At 43.9% G+C, this 17,661-nt stretch overlaps 1 protein-coding gene, 1 long non-coding RNA gene and 1 pseudogene across 2 annotated transcripts; all 3 read left to right on the top strand.

Moving 5' to 3' along the window:
• The first annotated feature begins 492 nt into the window (after positions 1-492).
• LOC120292838 lies at positions 493-2,032 on the top strand. Its single transcript, XR_005550446.1, has 4 exons — positions 493-710; positions 985-1,134; positions 1,627-1,707; positions 1,815-2,032. It is a non-coding gene; the product is annotated as an uncharacterized LOC120292838 (long non-coding RNA).
• A 2,805-nt stretch (positions 2,033-4,837) lies between these two features.
• Positions 4,838-9,164, top strand: LOC120292904 (LRR receptor-like serine/threonine-protein kinase GSO1). Its single transcript, XM_039311453.1, is given in 10 exon segments — positions 4,838-5,156; positions 5,159-5,197; positions 5,200-7,047; positions 7,050-7,102; positions 7,104-7,404; positions 7,407-7,712; positions 7,715-8,244; positions 8,332-8,533; positions 8,536-8,598; positions 8,601-9,164. Coding segments are annotated over 10 exon segments (3,756 nt in total). The 3' UTR covers positions 8,696-9,164.
• A 746-nt stretch (positions 9,165-9,910) lies between these two features.
• Positions 9,911-16,865, top strand: LOC120292900 (annotated as a pseudogene).
• The last annotated feature ends 796 nt before the right edge of the window (positions 16,866-17,661 follow it).

Genomic DNA, 17,661 nt, shown 5'->3' with positions numbered 1-17,661 from the left:
AAATTCCTAGCTGGAAGCTTGAATATGTTTATCATGGTTGATTATATCATACATAAATCCAAAATATATTATGCCTACTACTTGCAAGTCCTGTAGTTGGCAATATATTGGTATTCGGATGCACAAAATTCTCTTTCTACGATAGTTCCTCTCTTTCTTTCTTTTCGACCAAAAAAAGAGTAGTTCTTTCTTTGGTTGAGATTAGCTTACGTTTTTCAAAAGTCTTCTATCTAGCTGCTTAAGGTCTTTGGATCACCATCCTTAGTGTTATAGTAACTGTTTGGCAGGATTCTATATCTTTTGAAATAACAGTGGTGATTTACATCTGGAGTACATAATTTCAGAACTCAAAAGCAGTAGTACAGAGAACATTGGGTTAAATTTCAGTATAATATAGGGATGGTAGAAGTGCTATAGCTTTAACAAGGCACTTGGGCAGAGACTGAGGCTTACTTTTTAGAAATTTTCTGTATAAGTTGTTTTGGGTCTTTTGGCTCACATGCAGTCATATCGCCATAACATGATTGTATATCTCTTGCCTTTCTTCTTGGCAAAGGGAGGAAAAAAGGAGGATAACTGTAGAGAGCGTAATGTTTTTCATAATATTACGTCAGTCAAAACATGAGTCGTGAAAACTTATGTGATTCAAATAATTGGCAGAGAAGCTTGTTGAAGAACAGAGGAAGTTTGATGCTGTGATCTCTCTAGAGGTATCTATTCTCTGCCCAAATCACATCCTGACTCCTTTCAAATCTTTTTCTTTCATGTTAACTTAGATCTTTCAAATGTTTTGACAAGACAGATTTTCTTCATTACTTTCTCTTCCTTCTAGTTTTCTGCTGTTCAATCATGGAATGAATTTTCAGGCTACAGCAGCACTATCCTATCTAACTTTCTTGCATGGGTGCTTGATGGACATCTTTTTATTATTGATGTGATAAATAATGAAAGGGTTTATATAAGTGCACTTTTGAATGACTAAAGGTAATAGAGCATGTAGCAGATCCTGCTGAGTTCTGTAAGTCACTCGCGGCATTGACTATTCCTGAGGGAGCTATAGTGATTTCAACTATTAACCGTTCTATGAGAGCTTATGCTACTGCTATCGTTGCTGCTGAGTACCTCCTCCGTTGGGTATGTTTCTTTTCCTTTCTCCCTGTCTTCATCTCTACTATTGATTCCATTGCAAGATTATACTCATAAGTAATTTCTGCTGTTCCTCGACACATTTCAAAATGCATGTTATATTATAACATAGCATTGGAGACAATGGTCTGTTTTGCCTTGGCTCTTAATTTTCATATTTGTCTAGACAATAATAAGAGATGCGGCGAGTCATCTTTTGTTGCTGGGTTAGGAAGCTCCTAAGTGGCTAGATATATATGAATGGATCTCCTTGGTGAAATTGCACAGATAACTGCAAAATTTAAACTGGACGATGATTCTCTTAATTCAGCAGTTTCACTTGCAGTTTTCAGCTAGTTCGTTCACCTCTAGATATAATGGTTGGTTGATCAGTTGATAAATTTACTATGAACTGTGAAAATAATTTAACCTGGAGACATCACTTCTCGGTTGTACCTAAAATTTAACAAAGCAATGCATCTTCCCTTTTCAACATTGCAGCTTCCGAAAGGTACACACCAGTGGTCGAGTTTCCTTACCCCTGAAGAGCTAGCATTGATCCTACAACGTTCTTCTATCAGTGTAAGCCACGAATGCATGCTTGTACATCCTTCCGCCTGCCTCAGTTGTTTTTAATGTGATCAATATACTTTGGCTGAATGCAGTCGTCCATCCTCGGATTCATCCAGGTCAAAGAGATGGCTGGATTTGTGTACAACCCCTTGACAGGAAGATGGTCTCTTTCCGATGATGTTGGCGTGAATTTTATTGCTTTTGGAACGAAAAACAGCCAGTGAATGAATATTCATGAGAAATATCTCCTGCCAAATGTTAACAGCTTTCGTGTTAGGTTTGTGTCTTATACATGATTTTAAATAATATGCTAAATCTTTATGGAAAAAATAAAGAAAGAAAGAAAGAAGTCGTTTTCTTGTACTTTCTCAAGTCAAAACAAATCCTCCTCGGGGATTTTTTTTCCTTTGTAGGGGTCATATTTTCTTCTCCTATTCTAATTACTTGAAGTGTCTGGGTCATGCTAATAATAATCTCGTCCATATTAGAGAGACATTGCGGGCATTGGCATCGTCATCGGCGTTGTCGTTTTCATGTTGGAAACGAGCATCTACGGCAATTTTATATGGCAATTGCCCCTACTCGATGGCTACGTATCGGATAGTTCCAATGCTTCATGGGCTATAGTGGAATCTTGGATTGGTTGCCCTATTGCTGATAATTGTGGAACTTGTGCTTTTCTTAATGATATTTCATGGCCCATCGAACGGAACAAAAGATAAGGCGGGTTAGATTGGGCATTAATTAGGGTGTCACGGGAGTTGGGAGAATCCTCACCGTGTGATTTTGGAGGCAATTCCAACACGCCGTGCTTATCAAAACGGATGGGAGTCCATTGCACCAGCCTAACTCCTTGGATTACACTGACCATACATAATTGAAATCAAAATGGAGGCTAGTTTGATTGATCCTCTCCAGCCAAATGCCCGCAATGTCTCCCTTTCTTTAATGGGATTCTAATGATCGTTATTGCCCTTTGTTGTTCTTTTTGGCTAGAATAGTATCATGTCCATCCTTTGTTTAACCAAGTCATTCAAATCATTAATACACCGTGTGACCTTACATTAGTGAAAGATGAACCTTTTGAGCTAGAAAGATCTACTGGTCAAGCATTCTTGACCTGAAATTTTTATTTGACGATATGCCCAATCCAGATGATAACCATTTTAGTATGCTTAATCTAATGGTTGAAGCTGACCTTTTGCTAGCGTTAAGTGTCGAAGTTTGATTCCTACTCAACATGATTTAAGCTTTACTAAGAATTATTATTATTTTCACTAAATGGTTTCCCTTTGAAATCAGCAATATGAGATTGATCATATGCCTGCTACTTGTCCACTGTATCACCACAGTTCTGTGTCTTTATAGTTGTACCGAAGTTGAATTGGATTCCTTAGTGAAAAGCTCGGGATAATCCCGAGAAAAATTCATGTTAATACTTGGTTGATAGGCCGGTTCAGTCCAACTTCCCAAATATATTCAATTCCCCACCTCGTCTAATCTCGTATCTGCCACCAGTAGAAACTTATCTACTTGTGTCAAAAGTTATTGACATGCTCTATACTCTTGGTAAAGATTAGCTAAAGATTAGAATCAGCTATTTGGAAAAAATTGTTAACAAAAGGGTTGGTAAGACAAACTTTGGAATTTTAATGATCGGTGAAGTGAAAAGATTTTCGAGATATGATGATTTTGAGATCAACTTGTGAGTCTGGCTAAAGGCGTTGCATTTGGCATTTGGCATTTTCCATAGGAATTGTCGGGGCCAAATCGAGTTGGGTTGGACTATTTCTGGGAAAGGCCATTTTTCTAGACAATACTTTACCTTTCTAGACCAAGCAGTAGTTGATTCGTATCGGATCACAGCTTTCAACTATAGCTATTTAGTGGCGTTGGAGGGCATCAAAGGGACTGTAGCTCAGACAATGGAGAAGCTGGGAGTCCAAAGGGGAGAGGATTTGATAAAGGATAAAGAAAGAGAAGAAGTCGATCAAAGGAACAAAAAGAAGAAAGAATGTTTGAGTAGGCAGCTGAAACCAGCAGGAATTTGAAAAGGTTACTTGTCAGTATTATGGTCGTGAGCACTGAATAATGAAGGGAGAGACTTGCAGGACAATAAAGAGAGGGCCTATTCATGGTGGAGTTGGAGTTTGTTGTACTTTGGAAGTTTGCTGCAGGGTACACTAAAGGAATATCACAGGACGTCGACGTGAGACATTTTAGGATGCTTCGGGTGCATGTGCGGTCAGCGCATCTGACCCTCGGATCATATGGGTCTCACTCAAGACCCCTTCAATATCAAGGGCTCAAATGCATCGACCTCGCGCACACCAGAATCATTTAAGAATCGTTTGTGGATGTGGACGTGGTGGGGTCTGCTTTTGACTTGGTGAAGCCTTTCGAACCGTTCTATGGTATTCTATACGTGCCAAAGTTTAAAGAAATGGGAAAAGTGGCAACTCAACCGCTCTCTTTCGAACGGAGGTTTCGGTACTCAGGAGCTAACACACTCAGAAGCAGCAAAGAACTAGAACATCAGCAATTCAACCACTGCGTCTTTCCTTTTCTCTGTTCTTTGGACTTGGACGTTGGTACCCAAAACCCAAATAAAACCCAATTATCAGCACCGCGTGGGCTCGCGCTCTTGGTGCAAATTCATGAATAATTTAGATTGTTAGCGTATCAATAATTAATAATATTATAAATATGGTTTCATGTTTTGGAGTTAGTCACTGACTGGATATTATTCCATTACGACTTTTCCTTATGCATACATCCCATCCTCCTCTGTTCTCATTAACTCTCTCTCTCTCTCTCTCTCTCTCTCTCTCCTCCGTTCGGTGGTCAGTCATGGCGGTTCATTAACAGCTGAGCAGGCCTGCGCCCGTGTGGGATTTCAAGGCAAAGGGCGGTCTTTAAGGGCTCTGCAAACACACCCAACTCTTTCCAACTCCAACGCATGCAAGCACTCGAATCCATGCACCCCTTCCCATCCCCTTCCTCCACCAGCCAACGACCACCGGTCACAGCAGGAGCGCTTAACTCGGCCATAACCATCGGCGGGAACGCGCGGTCGTGTTCCATGCTCTGCTACCGACGCATATAGTGAAGGAGACGCGCGTTGCGCCGAGCGAAAGCAATGGCGATATTGTTCATGCCTCGCGGAGCTCGTGATATTTGGGTTGCTGTGATCCTCGCGCTTCTGGCGTTGTTCTGCGCGGTGGGACATGGCGAGACGACCCTGAGAATACTTCTGGAGGCCAAGGCGTCGTTCGCGGAAGAGAGACCCGGGAGTGCTGTCCGACTGGTCTCCGGTAACCCGGATTTCTGTACGTGGACTGGCGTGTCCTGTGATCAGCTTCAGCAACAGGTGGTGGCCCTCAACCTGTCGGCTTCCTCTCTGTCAGGATCGATATCGCCGTCCCTGGGCCGCCTGCGGAACCTGCTTCACCTTGACCTCCCGGCAACAGCCTGACAGGACCGATCCCACCTGCTCTCTCCACCTCTCCTCCCTTGAGTCCCTCCTCCTCTTCACCAACCAGCTCTCCGGGTCCATCCCTCCTCAGCTCGGCTCCCTCTCCTCCCTCCGCTTCCTCCGCCTCGGCGACAACCCTGCCCTCACCGGCCCCATCCCTCCGTCCTTCGGCGGCCTCAAGAACCTCATTACTCTCGGCTTGGCCTCATGCAGCCTCACCGGCCCCATCCCTCCTCAGCTAGGACAGCTCCAACTGCTCCAGAACCTCAAACTGCAAGAGAACCAGCTCACCGGCCCCATCCCGCCCGAGCTGGGCAACTGCTCCAGCCTCACGCTGTTTGCCGCCAGCCTCAATGGCCTCAACGGATCCATCCCGAGGGTGGGCCGGCTTAGGAATCTCGAGTTGCTGAACCTGGCAAACAACAGCCTGTCCGGGGAGATTGATGACATGATTGGCGAGATAAGCGAGCTGCACTACTTGAACTTGCTGGGGAATCAGCTGGAGGGTCCCATCCCAACATCCCTGGCCCGCCTGCACAAGCTCGAGACTTTGGACTTGTCGTTGAACCAGCTCACCGGCAGCATCCCTGCGGAGTTGGGGAGCATGGGGGAGCTGGTTTCCCTGGTTCTTTCCAACAACAACCTCTCCGGCACCATTCCCGCTGCCCTGTGCTCCAATGCCACTCATCTGGCGGACCTGTTTCTGGCTCAGGCCCAGCTCTCTGGCCCCATTCCCCCACAATTGAGCAACTGCCGTGCTCTGAAGCAGCTCGACCTTTCCAACAACACGCTCACCGGCGTCATCCCTGTCGAGCTATATGAGTTGGTCTTCCTGACAGATCTCTATCTCCACAACAACAGCTTGGCGGGCAACATTTCTACATCCATAGCAAACCTCAGCAGCCTGCAGAACCTGGCTCTGTACCACAACGATCTGGAGGGGAGCCTGCCGCATGAGATTGGGATGCTCGGCGAGCTCCAGGTGCTGTATCTCTACGACAACCGCTTAAGCGGGGAGATCCCCACGGAGATAGGAAACTGCTCGAGCTTGCAAATGATCGATTTCTTTGGAAATCACTTCAGTGGGAGGATACCTGACAGCATTGGGAGGCTACATCAACTTAATCTCCTTCACCTGAGGCAGAATGAGCTTGTAGGAGAAATTCCCGCCGCTTTAGGCAACTGCCACCAACTAATCATTCTGGACTTGGCAGACAATGCTCTGTCTGGCGGTATTCCCCCAACACTGGGGAATCTCCTGGCATTGAAGCAGCTCATGCTCTATAACAATTCTCTCGCTGGTAATCTTCCCGACTCTCTCATCAATCTAAGGAACCTGACCAGGATCAACCTTTCCAAAAATAGATTCAGTGGCAGCGTCTCTGCCTTGTGTAGCTCGCGCTCTTTCCTTTCTTTCGATGTCACAGATAATTCGTTTGAGCACGAAATACCTCCCCAACTGGGTAATTCGCCTTTCCTGGAAAGAGTCAGATTAGGTAACAATCGATTCAATGGGAGTCTCCCCTGGACCTTGGGGAAGATCCGCGAGCTCTCATTGCTTGACCTATCCGGAAATTTGCTTACTGGACCGGTTCCTGTTCAGCTCTCCTTGTGCAAGAAATTGACCCACCTTGATCTAAACAATAACCTTCTCTCCGGGCCAGTCCCCTCGTGGCTTGGCAGCTTGCCTCAGTTGGGGGAACTTAAGCTTTCGAGCAACAGCTTTACTGGCCCCGTTCCTCCACAGCTATCTGAATGTTCCAAGCTGTTGAAGCTTTCTCTTGATGGAAACTCGCTGAATGGAACGCTCCCTGCTGAAATTGGTGATCTTGCCTCACTCAACGTCCTCAACCTTGACCGCAACCAACTCTCTGGGCCTATCCTTCTTCCATAGGGAAGTTAGGCAAGCTTTATGAGCTTCGACTCTCGGAAAAACAACTTCACTGGTAAAATTCCTGTAGAACTAGGACAACTCCAGAATCTCCAAACCATTCTTGATCTGAGCCACAACAATCTCAGTGGCCAAATCCCACCCTCTATAGCCATGCTGTTGAAACTCGAAGCACTCAATATGTCTCACAATCAGCTGGTTGGTGAAATTCCTTCGGAAGTTGGCGAAATGAGCAGCTTGGGCAAGCTTGACTTCTCTTACAACCAGCTTCAGGGCAAACTGGGGAAGCAGTTCTCACGGTGGCCAGCTCATGCATTCCAAGGGAACCTGCATCTCTGTGGAGTCCTCTTGTCCCATGCAACAGCTTCATATCCAGTAACCAGCCACGTCTGAGTGAATCCGCAGTCGTGATCATCTCTGCAGTGTCGACCTTGGCAGCTCTTGCTCTTTTAGTGTTTGGAATTGCCCTGTTCTTGAAGCGCAGGCGAGAGGCTTTCAAAAGATTCAACGAAGTGAAATGTGCGTCCTCCACCAGTTCTTCCCAGGCACATCGGAGATTACTCTTCCACCAGGGCGCTGCCAAGCAAGACTTTAGATGGGAAGATATTATGGAAGCCACCAACAACCTTAGTGATGAGTTCATGATTGGTTCGGGGGATCTGGTAAAGTCTACAGGGCTGAGATGCCTACTGAAACGCTGGCAGTTAAGAAGATAGTGTGGAGGGAAGATCTTCTGTCAAATAAGAGCTTCGTCAGGGAAGTCAAGACGTTGGGCAGAGTCCGGCATAGACACCTTGTGAAACTGATGGGCTACTGCAGCAACAAAGCAGCAGGTTCCAATCTGTTAATTTATGAGTACATGGAGAATGGAAGTCTATGGGATTGGTTGCATCAGAAGTCAGCGAATTCAAAGAAGCAGAGGAGCCTCGATTGGGAAGCAAGGTTACGCATAGCGCTGGGTTTAGCTCAAGGTGTGGAGTACCTGCATCATGATTGTGCTCCGAAGATCGTTCACAGGGATATCAAATCTAGCAATTTGTTGCTGGACTCCAACATGGAGGCACACCTAGGTGATTTTGGGCTCGCGAAATCGCTGGTGGAGAATTATGAATCACTAGACACAGAGTCCAATTCATGGTTCGCGGGGTCGTACGGCTACATTGCTCCAGGTATCTGCACCGTTCTGTTCCAATCTAAATTTTCATTCGACCTAATATATGCAAAGATAGTACAGGCTGTTCTTACTTGCTGCTTTGCTTTCTCTCAGTATGCATACTCCTTGAAGGCAACTGAGAAAAGTGATGTGTATAGTATGGGAATCGTGCTGATGGAGCTCGTCAGTGGGAAAATGCCAACAGATGCATCTTTCGGTTTAGACATTGACATGGTCAGATGGGTGGAGACTCATATTGAGACGCAAGATTCGGCTCGGGAAGAGTTGATAGACCCTGCATTAAGGCCGCTCTTAGCTAGGAAGAGAATGCGGCTTTTCAAGTGCTCGAAATCGCACTGCAATGCACGAAAACTGCACAAGAGGGCCATCATCCAGGCAGGCGTGCGATCACCTTTTCCACGTATTCAACAACAGGACGACGGATTTGGAGAAGACCAGTCTCGTTCCCTACGCGTAAATTACATAATAGCCTCTTCTGAATGAATGATGAAAGGTTGGTGGATCGTATAGCCGTAAGAACTTCCTGTAGTTATAATTTTTCTTGTTGACAGATTCTCGAGTCTTGATACCGTTTATTCCCACCTAAATGCCGCGAGCGAACGTTGTGCGGAAATTCTCAAATTCATCAGGTATCTCCATCAAACAGAAGCGTAGGCGCAAGTCGTTCTGTCGACATTAGATGTGAGTCTGTCGACACTATACCACGGACCAATGTTCTTGAAGGGTGAAGCGCTACTTAGAGGATGGACTAGGCAGCTGATTAAACGATATTAGAATAGCTGACCAGATCGATTCTTGAGTGCGTAGTAGTTTGGCTGCTCGGCCCATGGGACTATGTACTGTTCTAGTAGGCAAATGGTTAACTAAGGGTATCGTCTGTCGCTTCTTTTTCGATTTGAGGAGAGATTTCATGAGCCACTCACTCGTATGAAATTGTGCCGACTCCTCGAAACCAAATATGATGAGCCTGGTGATCGGTTTCACGGAGAGTTTGGTTCAAGTTCATGCAGCCGATCATATATTAGCAATCGTCATCTGATCTGGTTGACAAGCTGAACTGATGTACTAACGTTGGCGACGATACAAATCATGGACCACCGCTAATAACAACACCGCGGTCGCTCTCTTCGCATATTATAAGGGCTCGGGGTCTTGTTTCTGGTCCGATGAATGTTCCATTTTCTCACATGCATACAATCCCCGCCGTCGGCACCTCCGCTAGGTGCTTTCCCGAGATCGGTTTCACGCATCCGAGACGAGATTTAGTCAAAATCAAGTCAAGGTTAATCATACGGCCATCAATACAAAGAAAATGAGGGTGAGCATAAAACCTAACGCATCGATCGAGTCGAGATTTGTCATGGCTTCGCGTCGGCATCTAAGCTGGTGCGGGGACCAAAGCCACAGCGTTAGATCGATTCAAAGGCTGAAATGGGCCGCAAAGAAAAAGCCCAAGAAGCGAAGCGAAGCCCAGGCCCATCAGGGATCTTTTGGCGGGAGCCCATGGAGGCCCTCCATATCTTCCCATAAAACTCCGTCGTCCTTCTCCTTCCTCTTCCTCCTTCCTCCTTCCTCCACCATTTCCATCATTCCAACCCTCAGAGGCGAACTGCTGATCTGCAGAGGAGGAGCGGACGAGGGAGAGGAATTCAATCGTCGTTCGCGGCCCCCAATGGAGTCGTACTTCGTCGACCGCAAGGCCGTCCAGGTGGAGGATGTCTTCCTCGACTTCCAGAGGTAACCCCTCCTTCCCTTTCCCCTCCCGTTCCGATGAATATAATCTTTGCCTTGTGCTGTGGATTGACGATGATGAGGAAAAACCCACTGAAAAATCGCGCAGCTTTACGGTGGATCCGAACTCTAGAGGGCCGCCTTACTACTCGGCGGAGATCGACGCCATGAAGGCCAGCGAGTCCAGCACCATCTTCATCGACTTCTCCCACGTCATGCTCTTCAGCGACCTCCTCCAGTCCGCCATCTCCGACGAGTTCTTGAGGTCCGTCTTTTTATCGCCTCCGTTCCGGTTCCGCCGCCTCGATTGTTCCCTCAATTTCTGTATTTGACTGTTGTGTGCGCGCGCTGTCAATTAGGTTCGAGCCGTACCTCAGGAATGCTTGCAAGCGGTTCGTCATGGAGCAGAAGCCCACCTTCATCGCCGACGATAATCCCCACAAGGACATCAACATCGCCTTCTTCAATCTCCCCTTCGCCAAGAGGTCTCCTTTTTCTCCTGCCCCTCACTTCTACTTGCTCATAACGACAGTAAAGTTCGAATTTTTAGAGGCAATCACTCTGCCCTTTCCTTTGCGCGTGTCAATTCTCGTTTGCCCCGAATTCATTATCTCGAAATGATTCGATTGATCTAAAACTGTAGGTTGAGGGAACTGACCACCGCAGAAATAGGGAAGCTTGTATCGGTGACTGGTGTGGTCACTCGCACGAGTGAAGTGCGGCCGGAGCTTCTCCAGGGTACATTCAAGTGCTTGGACTGTGGAGGCGTCATAAGAAATGTGGAGCAACAGTTCAAGTATACTGAGGTTGCCTAGTATATGCCTTGCGAGTGTTTTCTGCTAGTTCGCATTATCTCTTCCTTGTAATTTATTTATCAGCCTTGCGGTGTCGTGCTTAATTGCAGCCCTCAATCTGCGTGGATCCTACGTGCCAAAACAGGATGAAGTGGGCATTGCTCCGCCAAGAGAGCAAATTCGCAGATTGGCAGAGGGTGAGAATGCAGGAGACCTCCAAAGAGATACCTGCTGGATCCCTGCCCAGATCGATGGATGTCATTCTCCGCCATGACATAGTTGAGCAGGCTAGAGCTGGTGACACGTAAGGATCAATCGCTCAATTTTCAGGGTCGCTATGAGGCCTAATTGTCCAGTCATCTTTTCGGTTTCATCCTTTCTCTAGTTTTTAGTCTTCCAGAATTTATTCTCTTCCAAAAAGTAACAGGCAGGTGATCCTACGTAGGAAGCCACCAATCTCAGCATGTAATTTCTTAGCATGAAAGAATATGATGAGTTTGATTCTTGCGATGGAAGCTACGAATATCAGCATCTTCATTCCAGAATACATCTGGTTAAACTAGCTATTGGACAACGTTCATCTCAGACTATGTGGTCTTGCCGGTGCCAATCTATTTGAAATAGTGGTAGCTAATTAAGATTGCAAATTTATTGCTGTGATAGAATTATTCCTTCTACTGTAAATTCTAGGCCATCATCGTCGATCAATTGTCAAGCTGGATGTGAGTCTTTGCCATGTCTGACTTGTCGGAATAAATGCTATGTATATGAATTTGTGTCCCCTACATAAGCCATTTGAAGCTGAGTGGATCATATCTGAATTTGCCTTTTTGCAAACGTGCAAGTTTCAGTGAGAAAGAAAAGAACAAAGAAAAAATTGGTGTAATAATTAGGACTGCTTTTTCTTGAAGAAACACAATGCTTAAGACTACTTGTTTACACAGATCAACTGATAACTACTGAATGTGATGGAACATTCTCCTACTCACATTAAGCATAGGAAGTTATCGAGAATTAGCTTGTCAATCTTTCTTCTTTTATTCATTTACTTCTTGATGCTTCTTCTTCTGAATTAATTTGATCATTTGAATGATTTCAGGGTCATTTTACTGTACTGTCGTTGTCATTCCTGACATATGGCCCTGGCTTCCTGGCGAGAGAGCAGAGTGCCGCAAGAAGCTTACAGCGCAACCCATCATCTGTTGGAAAGGAAGGTGTGAGAGGTCTTCGAGCATTAGGCGTGAGGATCTCTCTTATCGGCTTGCCTTCATTGCCAATTCAGTGCAGGTTGCTCACTGGGGAATCAGTTGATTAATTAAGCAAATTGTGCACAGAGTATTTGCTAATGCTAACTTTACCTCTTTTTGCATCGGTTCAGATTATGGATGGTAGAAGAGACATTGACATTAGAAATAGGAAGAAGGGTGCTGATGAAGATGACAATCAGCAATTCATGGTTCGTCTCCAATGAACAACCTTCCTTTAAGTGATAGTGTGAACAATAATGTGACTTAAGAATGTAGAATCATTTTACTTCATTCAATAAATCATTTTACTTCATTCAATAAAAAATATCTATCTGTATATGGGTTCATTCAATTGATTGTGATAGAAACAAGTAATCCGGTTGGGGTTTCCATAGTTCCAAAATCCAATATATAAGATAGTGAAATAATATTCTGTGCTTTAGTTGGCATAGTTGTAGTTGAAAAATCTTTTTGACATAGCAGGCAAAAAGCTTATGTCTGTCTGAGACCAAGTTTACTCTGTAAGTCACATGAACTCCCTTCTAGTAGTACCATGTACTCAAATTCTTCCAAAGTAGTTAAACATCATTTGACCTGAACCATTATCCTGTAATGGGCTTTCCCTAACAACCTTGTGCAATCATGGCGAGTTTCAGTAGTCACAGCTGACCCAGCAGCTTCTGATGTCTCTGTCTGTCACAGGCTGAAGAGATTGATGAAATTCAGAGAATGAGGAATACCCTGATTTCTTCAATAAGCTTGTCAATAGCATTGCTCCAACAGTTTTTGGTCATCAAGACATAAAGCGAGCTATTCTCCTTATGCTTGTTGGTGGCGTTCACAAGGTAACTCACGAAGGCATCAACCTGAGAGGGGATGTCAATGTCTGCATTGTTGGAGATCCTAGCTGTGCAAAATCCAGTTCCTCAAGTACGCTGTCTTTTTTAATCCAATTCGTCAACCCTATGATCATGCTTGCTGAATGGAATCCATGTTTTTGTGTATTATTCGATTTATGGATTTATTTATGTGCTCGCTTGTGTTTCAGATATACTTCAGGCATAGTCCCAAGATCTGTATACACATCGGAAAATCTTCCTCTGCTGCTGGGTTGACTGCAACTGTTGCCAAAGAACCAGAAACAGGGGAATTTTGTCGAGGTAGTTGCTTCTTATTCTTTCTTTTAGAATATCTTTTGGTTTGATATGGTATATGCAAAAATGGGTTATTGGCATTAAAGTGTCTGATGCTGTCTTTGCATCTTTCCTGGAAAAAGGAAGAATTAAACTGCTGCAGTGCATTGTGCCTGCAAAATTCAATTTCTATTCTAGCATGTGCCTTGCTGGAAGTTGAAGAACCCACTGAAGGAAAGATTGGACTACTTTCTTTGTCACAAAGTTTGGTTTTTCTGATGGAAAGAACACTCACCTTGTTTGACTGCTGTGACTTCAGATTTGTGATAATTCTTGTTGAAGATGCTGTCACCGCTCCCTGGTCTACCTTTTCCATAATATCAACTGTATGCAACTAAGTGCATTCACAGAGTGTGGGGTATGTGGGACCACTGGGTACTTTTAGATAATGGTGGGGGTTTATACGCTTGCTACTTGTGAAAAATTTTAGCGAGATATGTTGTCAACCAACAATGACAACCATTCACCTTGCAAATGGATCTTCCTTGGTCCTTCAGGCAGAAATCCACTTTTTGCCTTTTCATTTAGAGATCTTGCAATAGTGACAAAAACCAATAATATTGTAACGGTAATGATTTCTGAAACAACTTGGAAGCCACAAGTTTGACTATTGGATCTCTATTTAGAGCCATTTCATAGAAGGTGGACTTGCAGAATGCACAGTGCAATTATGGTTGAAGTATCTTCGTAAAGTGCAAAATGAAGTAGCGATCTGTTCATTCCAAAATCTTTGACGGTATTCTGGAAGTAGCAGAATGTACCTTAGACTGTTTATGGTCCTAGATTCGCCTTTCCTATTCATCTCCTCCAATGTAACTGGTGGTAAGGAAATTTACTGTGGACTCTTTCTTATCAGTTGTAAATGCAGAGTTGAGGAAGATATCCCCTTTAAGTAAGCTGCTTATTAGGAGTTATTTTGCACGATTCTGTTGAAAAATGTGAGAAATTGGCTTCACTCTTTCACATTCCTGACCTGTTATTGAGTGTTTACTGGCACCTTCTTGATTGCCTCTTCTTTCAATCGTCTTACATTCTCTTGTCAAGATAATATCTTTTGTTGAATTTGGACAAATAAGTTCAACTGGACAGAACAAGAAGCTGTCTCTTTTCTTTAGTTGTTTAGTTGCTTCTCCGGTGCAAAAATTACTGCAGGTTTCTGAGATCATATGATTATTTTAGGCTGGTGCCCTCATGCTTGCGGACAATGGAATCTGTTGCATCGATGAATTTGATAAAATGGACATCAGGGATCAGGTGAGTTCACTTCCTTGCTTCTGTGACATTGGCCACATTTAAATCTGGTACTTAGGACTGAAATTGACTTTCATTTTGAAGGTTGCAATTCATGAAGCTATGGAGCAACAGACAATAAGCATCACAAAAGCAGGTATTCAGGCAACTCTAAATGCCCGGACATCAATCCTAGCTGCTGCTGCCAACCCGACAGAGGCCGTTATGACAAATCTAAACCACTCAAGGTGAGACGATGAATTTTGGAAACCTTGAAGTTAGAACTTTACTTAATTGACATTTTTCGATCATTGTAGACTTATGATGCTTGACTAATTTAGTTATGCCTGTACGCAGTATAACGTAGCTCTACCTCCAGCTATACTTTCGAGGTTCGATCTGGTATATGTAATGATTGATGACCAGATGATGAGATCGATTACCACATTGCCCACCATATTGTGAGAGTTCATCAGAAACGTGAAGATGCTATTGTTCCTGCATTTAATACTGCCCAACTGAAACGTTACATTGCATATGCAAAAACTTTGAAACCAAAGGTTTGTTTCTGATTTTCAGCGGTGACTTTGTTCTTTGTTTTACAGAAAAGTATCTGCAGGTATATATTGATCATTTTAACTGGACTAATTAATGCAGCTGAGCTCAGAAGCAAGAAAAGTGTTGGTCGAGTCATATGTTGCACTTCGAAGAGGTGATACAACTCCTGGTAGCAGAGTTGCTTACCGCATGACTGTCAGGCAACTTGAGGCATTGATCAGGCTGTCTGAGGCCATTGCTCGAAGTTATTTGGAAACTCAGGTACTTTTCTTGAGGTCCTTGTCCTTCATTGGGTAATTTGAGTAATATTTTTAAAAATAATGTTCCTTATAGGTACAACCCACGCCATGTTGATGTAGCAAGGAAACTGTTGAAAACATCTATAATAGGCAAGATCTCAGCTAACTTTTAAGATTTCCTCCTCACATTTAAGTGTTGTCGCCTGCCTTTCACTCTTCTAAGTGGCGTGTACTGCTCAACCCATCTCACATACCATTGCCATAACCTTTCTTGGGATTTGTTCCTGGTTTTCCCTCCATACAGTGTGGAGTCAACTGAGATTGATCTATCTGAGTTTCAAGATGGTAATCGTGATTTGGGCGATAGCAGCGGTGGTAATGGACCTGATCCTCCTGCCCAAGATGACGCTCAACCCACAGATGCTGCGTTGGACACGCAGTTTAGCAATGCAAGTGAGTATTCAATCTCCACTAGCTTGTTATTCTTTTGATTGTATTTTGGATCTCACAAAAATTAGATTATGGTAATGCAGAAACTGGAGCAAGTTCCGGTGACAAGCAACGAGAAAAGCTTGTGGTCAGTGATGAGTATTTCCAAAGGGTAACACAAGCCCTCATTATGCGCCTGAGACAGCATGAAGAAGCTGTAACACGAGAAGGTAGGTAATCGTTTCTCCTCTGGGAATATAAGTTGATCTAGAGGTGCATTGGTTGGAGATTGATTTTTCCACCAGTTGTTACATATTGCCTGATGCTCTGCTCTTTGTATAAATGATCCAGTGGGAACTTTCTCTATTTAAAGTTTGTTGGCAGATTGATGTAGTTTTATTTGTTTCCTTATATCTTGCAGGGGATGGATTGGTTGGAATGAGGCAAAGGGACTTAATCATGTGGTATGTCCATCAGCAGTTCGATGAAAATAATGATATTTCAGAGAAGGAAGCAGCGAGTGAAATCAAAAAAGTCAAAACTATCATAGAGGTATGATGCAACTGCTGAGAACTCTTACCATTTATTACAGAAGTATCAACAGCTCTCATCAGCATTCTCATGCCGAATTTCTTGTGATGCAGAGCTTGATAAGAAGAGAAGGTTATTTAATAGTTCTGGACGATGGTGTCCAAGCTGCCGCAGAGGGTGAAGGTGCTAGACAGGCTGTTAATCGAAATGACAGAATTTTGGCGGTGGCCCCTAACTATGACCATGCTGCTCTCTAACTAGAGACTAGATGAACAGCGCAACGCCTCCCTAAATATCACAGCAAATCTGCTATCTGTATACTTGTAGTTTGTGGACCGGTGCTTGCCAGAACAGTGAGAAATTGCCCGCTCTATTATGTCCAACATATAGATGCTGGATCGGGGTTATGGAATGGAGGGCAACGGCTGATGTTTTGATCTATGGTCCCTTGGGTTCTTGTTGTTTGTGGCCTTTAGTAACTAAATACAGAATTAAGCGACATCGCTACAAAGAAGCACGAGCCTAACCGTAGCACCTGGTCTTGATCATCATTAAATGTACTGACTTGTTTGTTGCCATGCAAGGTAGGAACCTTTATCCCACTATTGAAGACATGTCAGTTTAATTTTGTATTTCCTTCATAGTAATTATATAAGGGTTCTTGTTTTCCGGTTTTTTTTGGTGGAGTTCGAGAGGTTATATGTACATAATTGTAAGTTTAGCGAAATTCTTGCATACTTAGACCAAGTAGACAATGATGATATGGAGCTGAAACCAACCAATGACTTAACAAATCACACTTGTCGGGTTTCATTCGAGCTTCGAATATATGTTAATTTGGAGCTCAGTTCAGTTTCGATTTAATAGCTCTTTCCAAAATGGAGACGTGGACATTCGCGTACACAACTCTTTCACTCTCCCTGAAGCCCTGTCATAATTTGGTATGCATCCATTATTTTGTCTTTTGAACCTGAACTTAGGCTTGGGAGAATGTGTGGAGTGAGGAGATGGGGTACCAATTAGAGAGATGATGAAACTCTGAGCTAAGTAGGGCATGGTTTTAATTGGTGACAGGGAACAGAAGCCGTAACTTTCAGTGGATTATAGGCTCTTAATCAAAATATGAGACTTTGTCCAATTTAGACAGGGAGAAAGTTGTCTCTAAAATGTACGTTGTAATCTAATACATCAATCAACCCGGATTAACTAAGAACAGAGCCTGTCCACGTCGAGAGGAGTAGTGTACTCAATTGCCAAAGTGCGTCATCTTTCTTGTAATTATCTTTTTGGGTTTCCTGCAATAGCAATTGACGCAGACTCCTTCACTTATGCCCCCCACGGTGATGGAGACAGGCTTAAATGAGCCACGGACGAATTAGTCAAATCGCGGATAGAGGAGTCTTAAGATGATGCACCAAGTTGAATGGTCAGTATAGAAGGAATCTAGTGTTTGACTAAATGAAATTATCTT

Source organism: Eucalyptus grandis, chromosome 4 (genome assembly GCF_016545825.1).
Source record: "Eucalyptus grandis isolate ANBG69807.140 chromosome 4, ASM1654582v1, whole genome shotgun sequence".
In the NCBI taxonomy this organism is placed as follows: Eukaryota; Viridiplantae; Streptophyta; class Magnoliopsida; order Myrtales; family Myrtaceae; genus Eucalyptus; species Eucalyptus grandis.
Note: the sequence above shows the minus strand (reverse complement) of the source record. Positions and strands in the feature narration are given on the sequence as shown.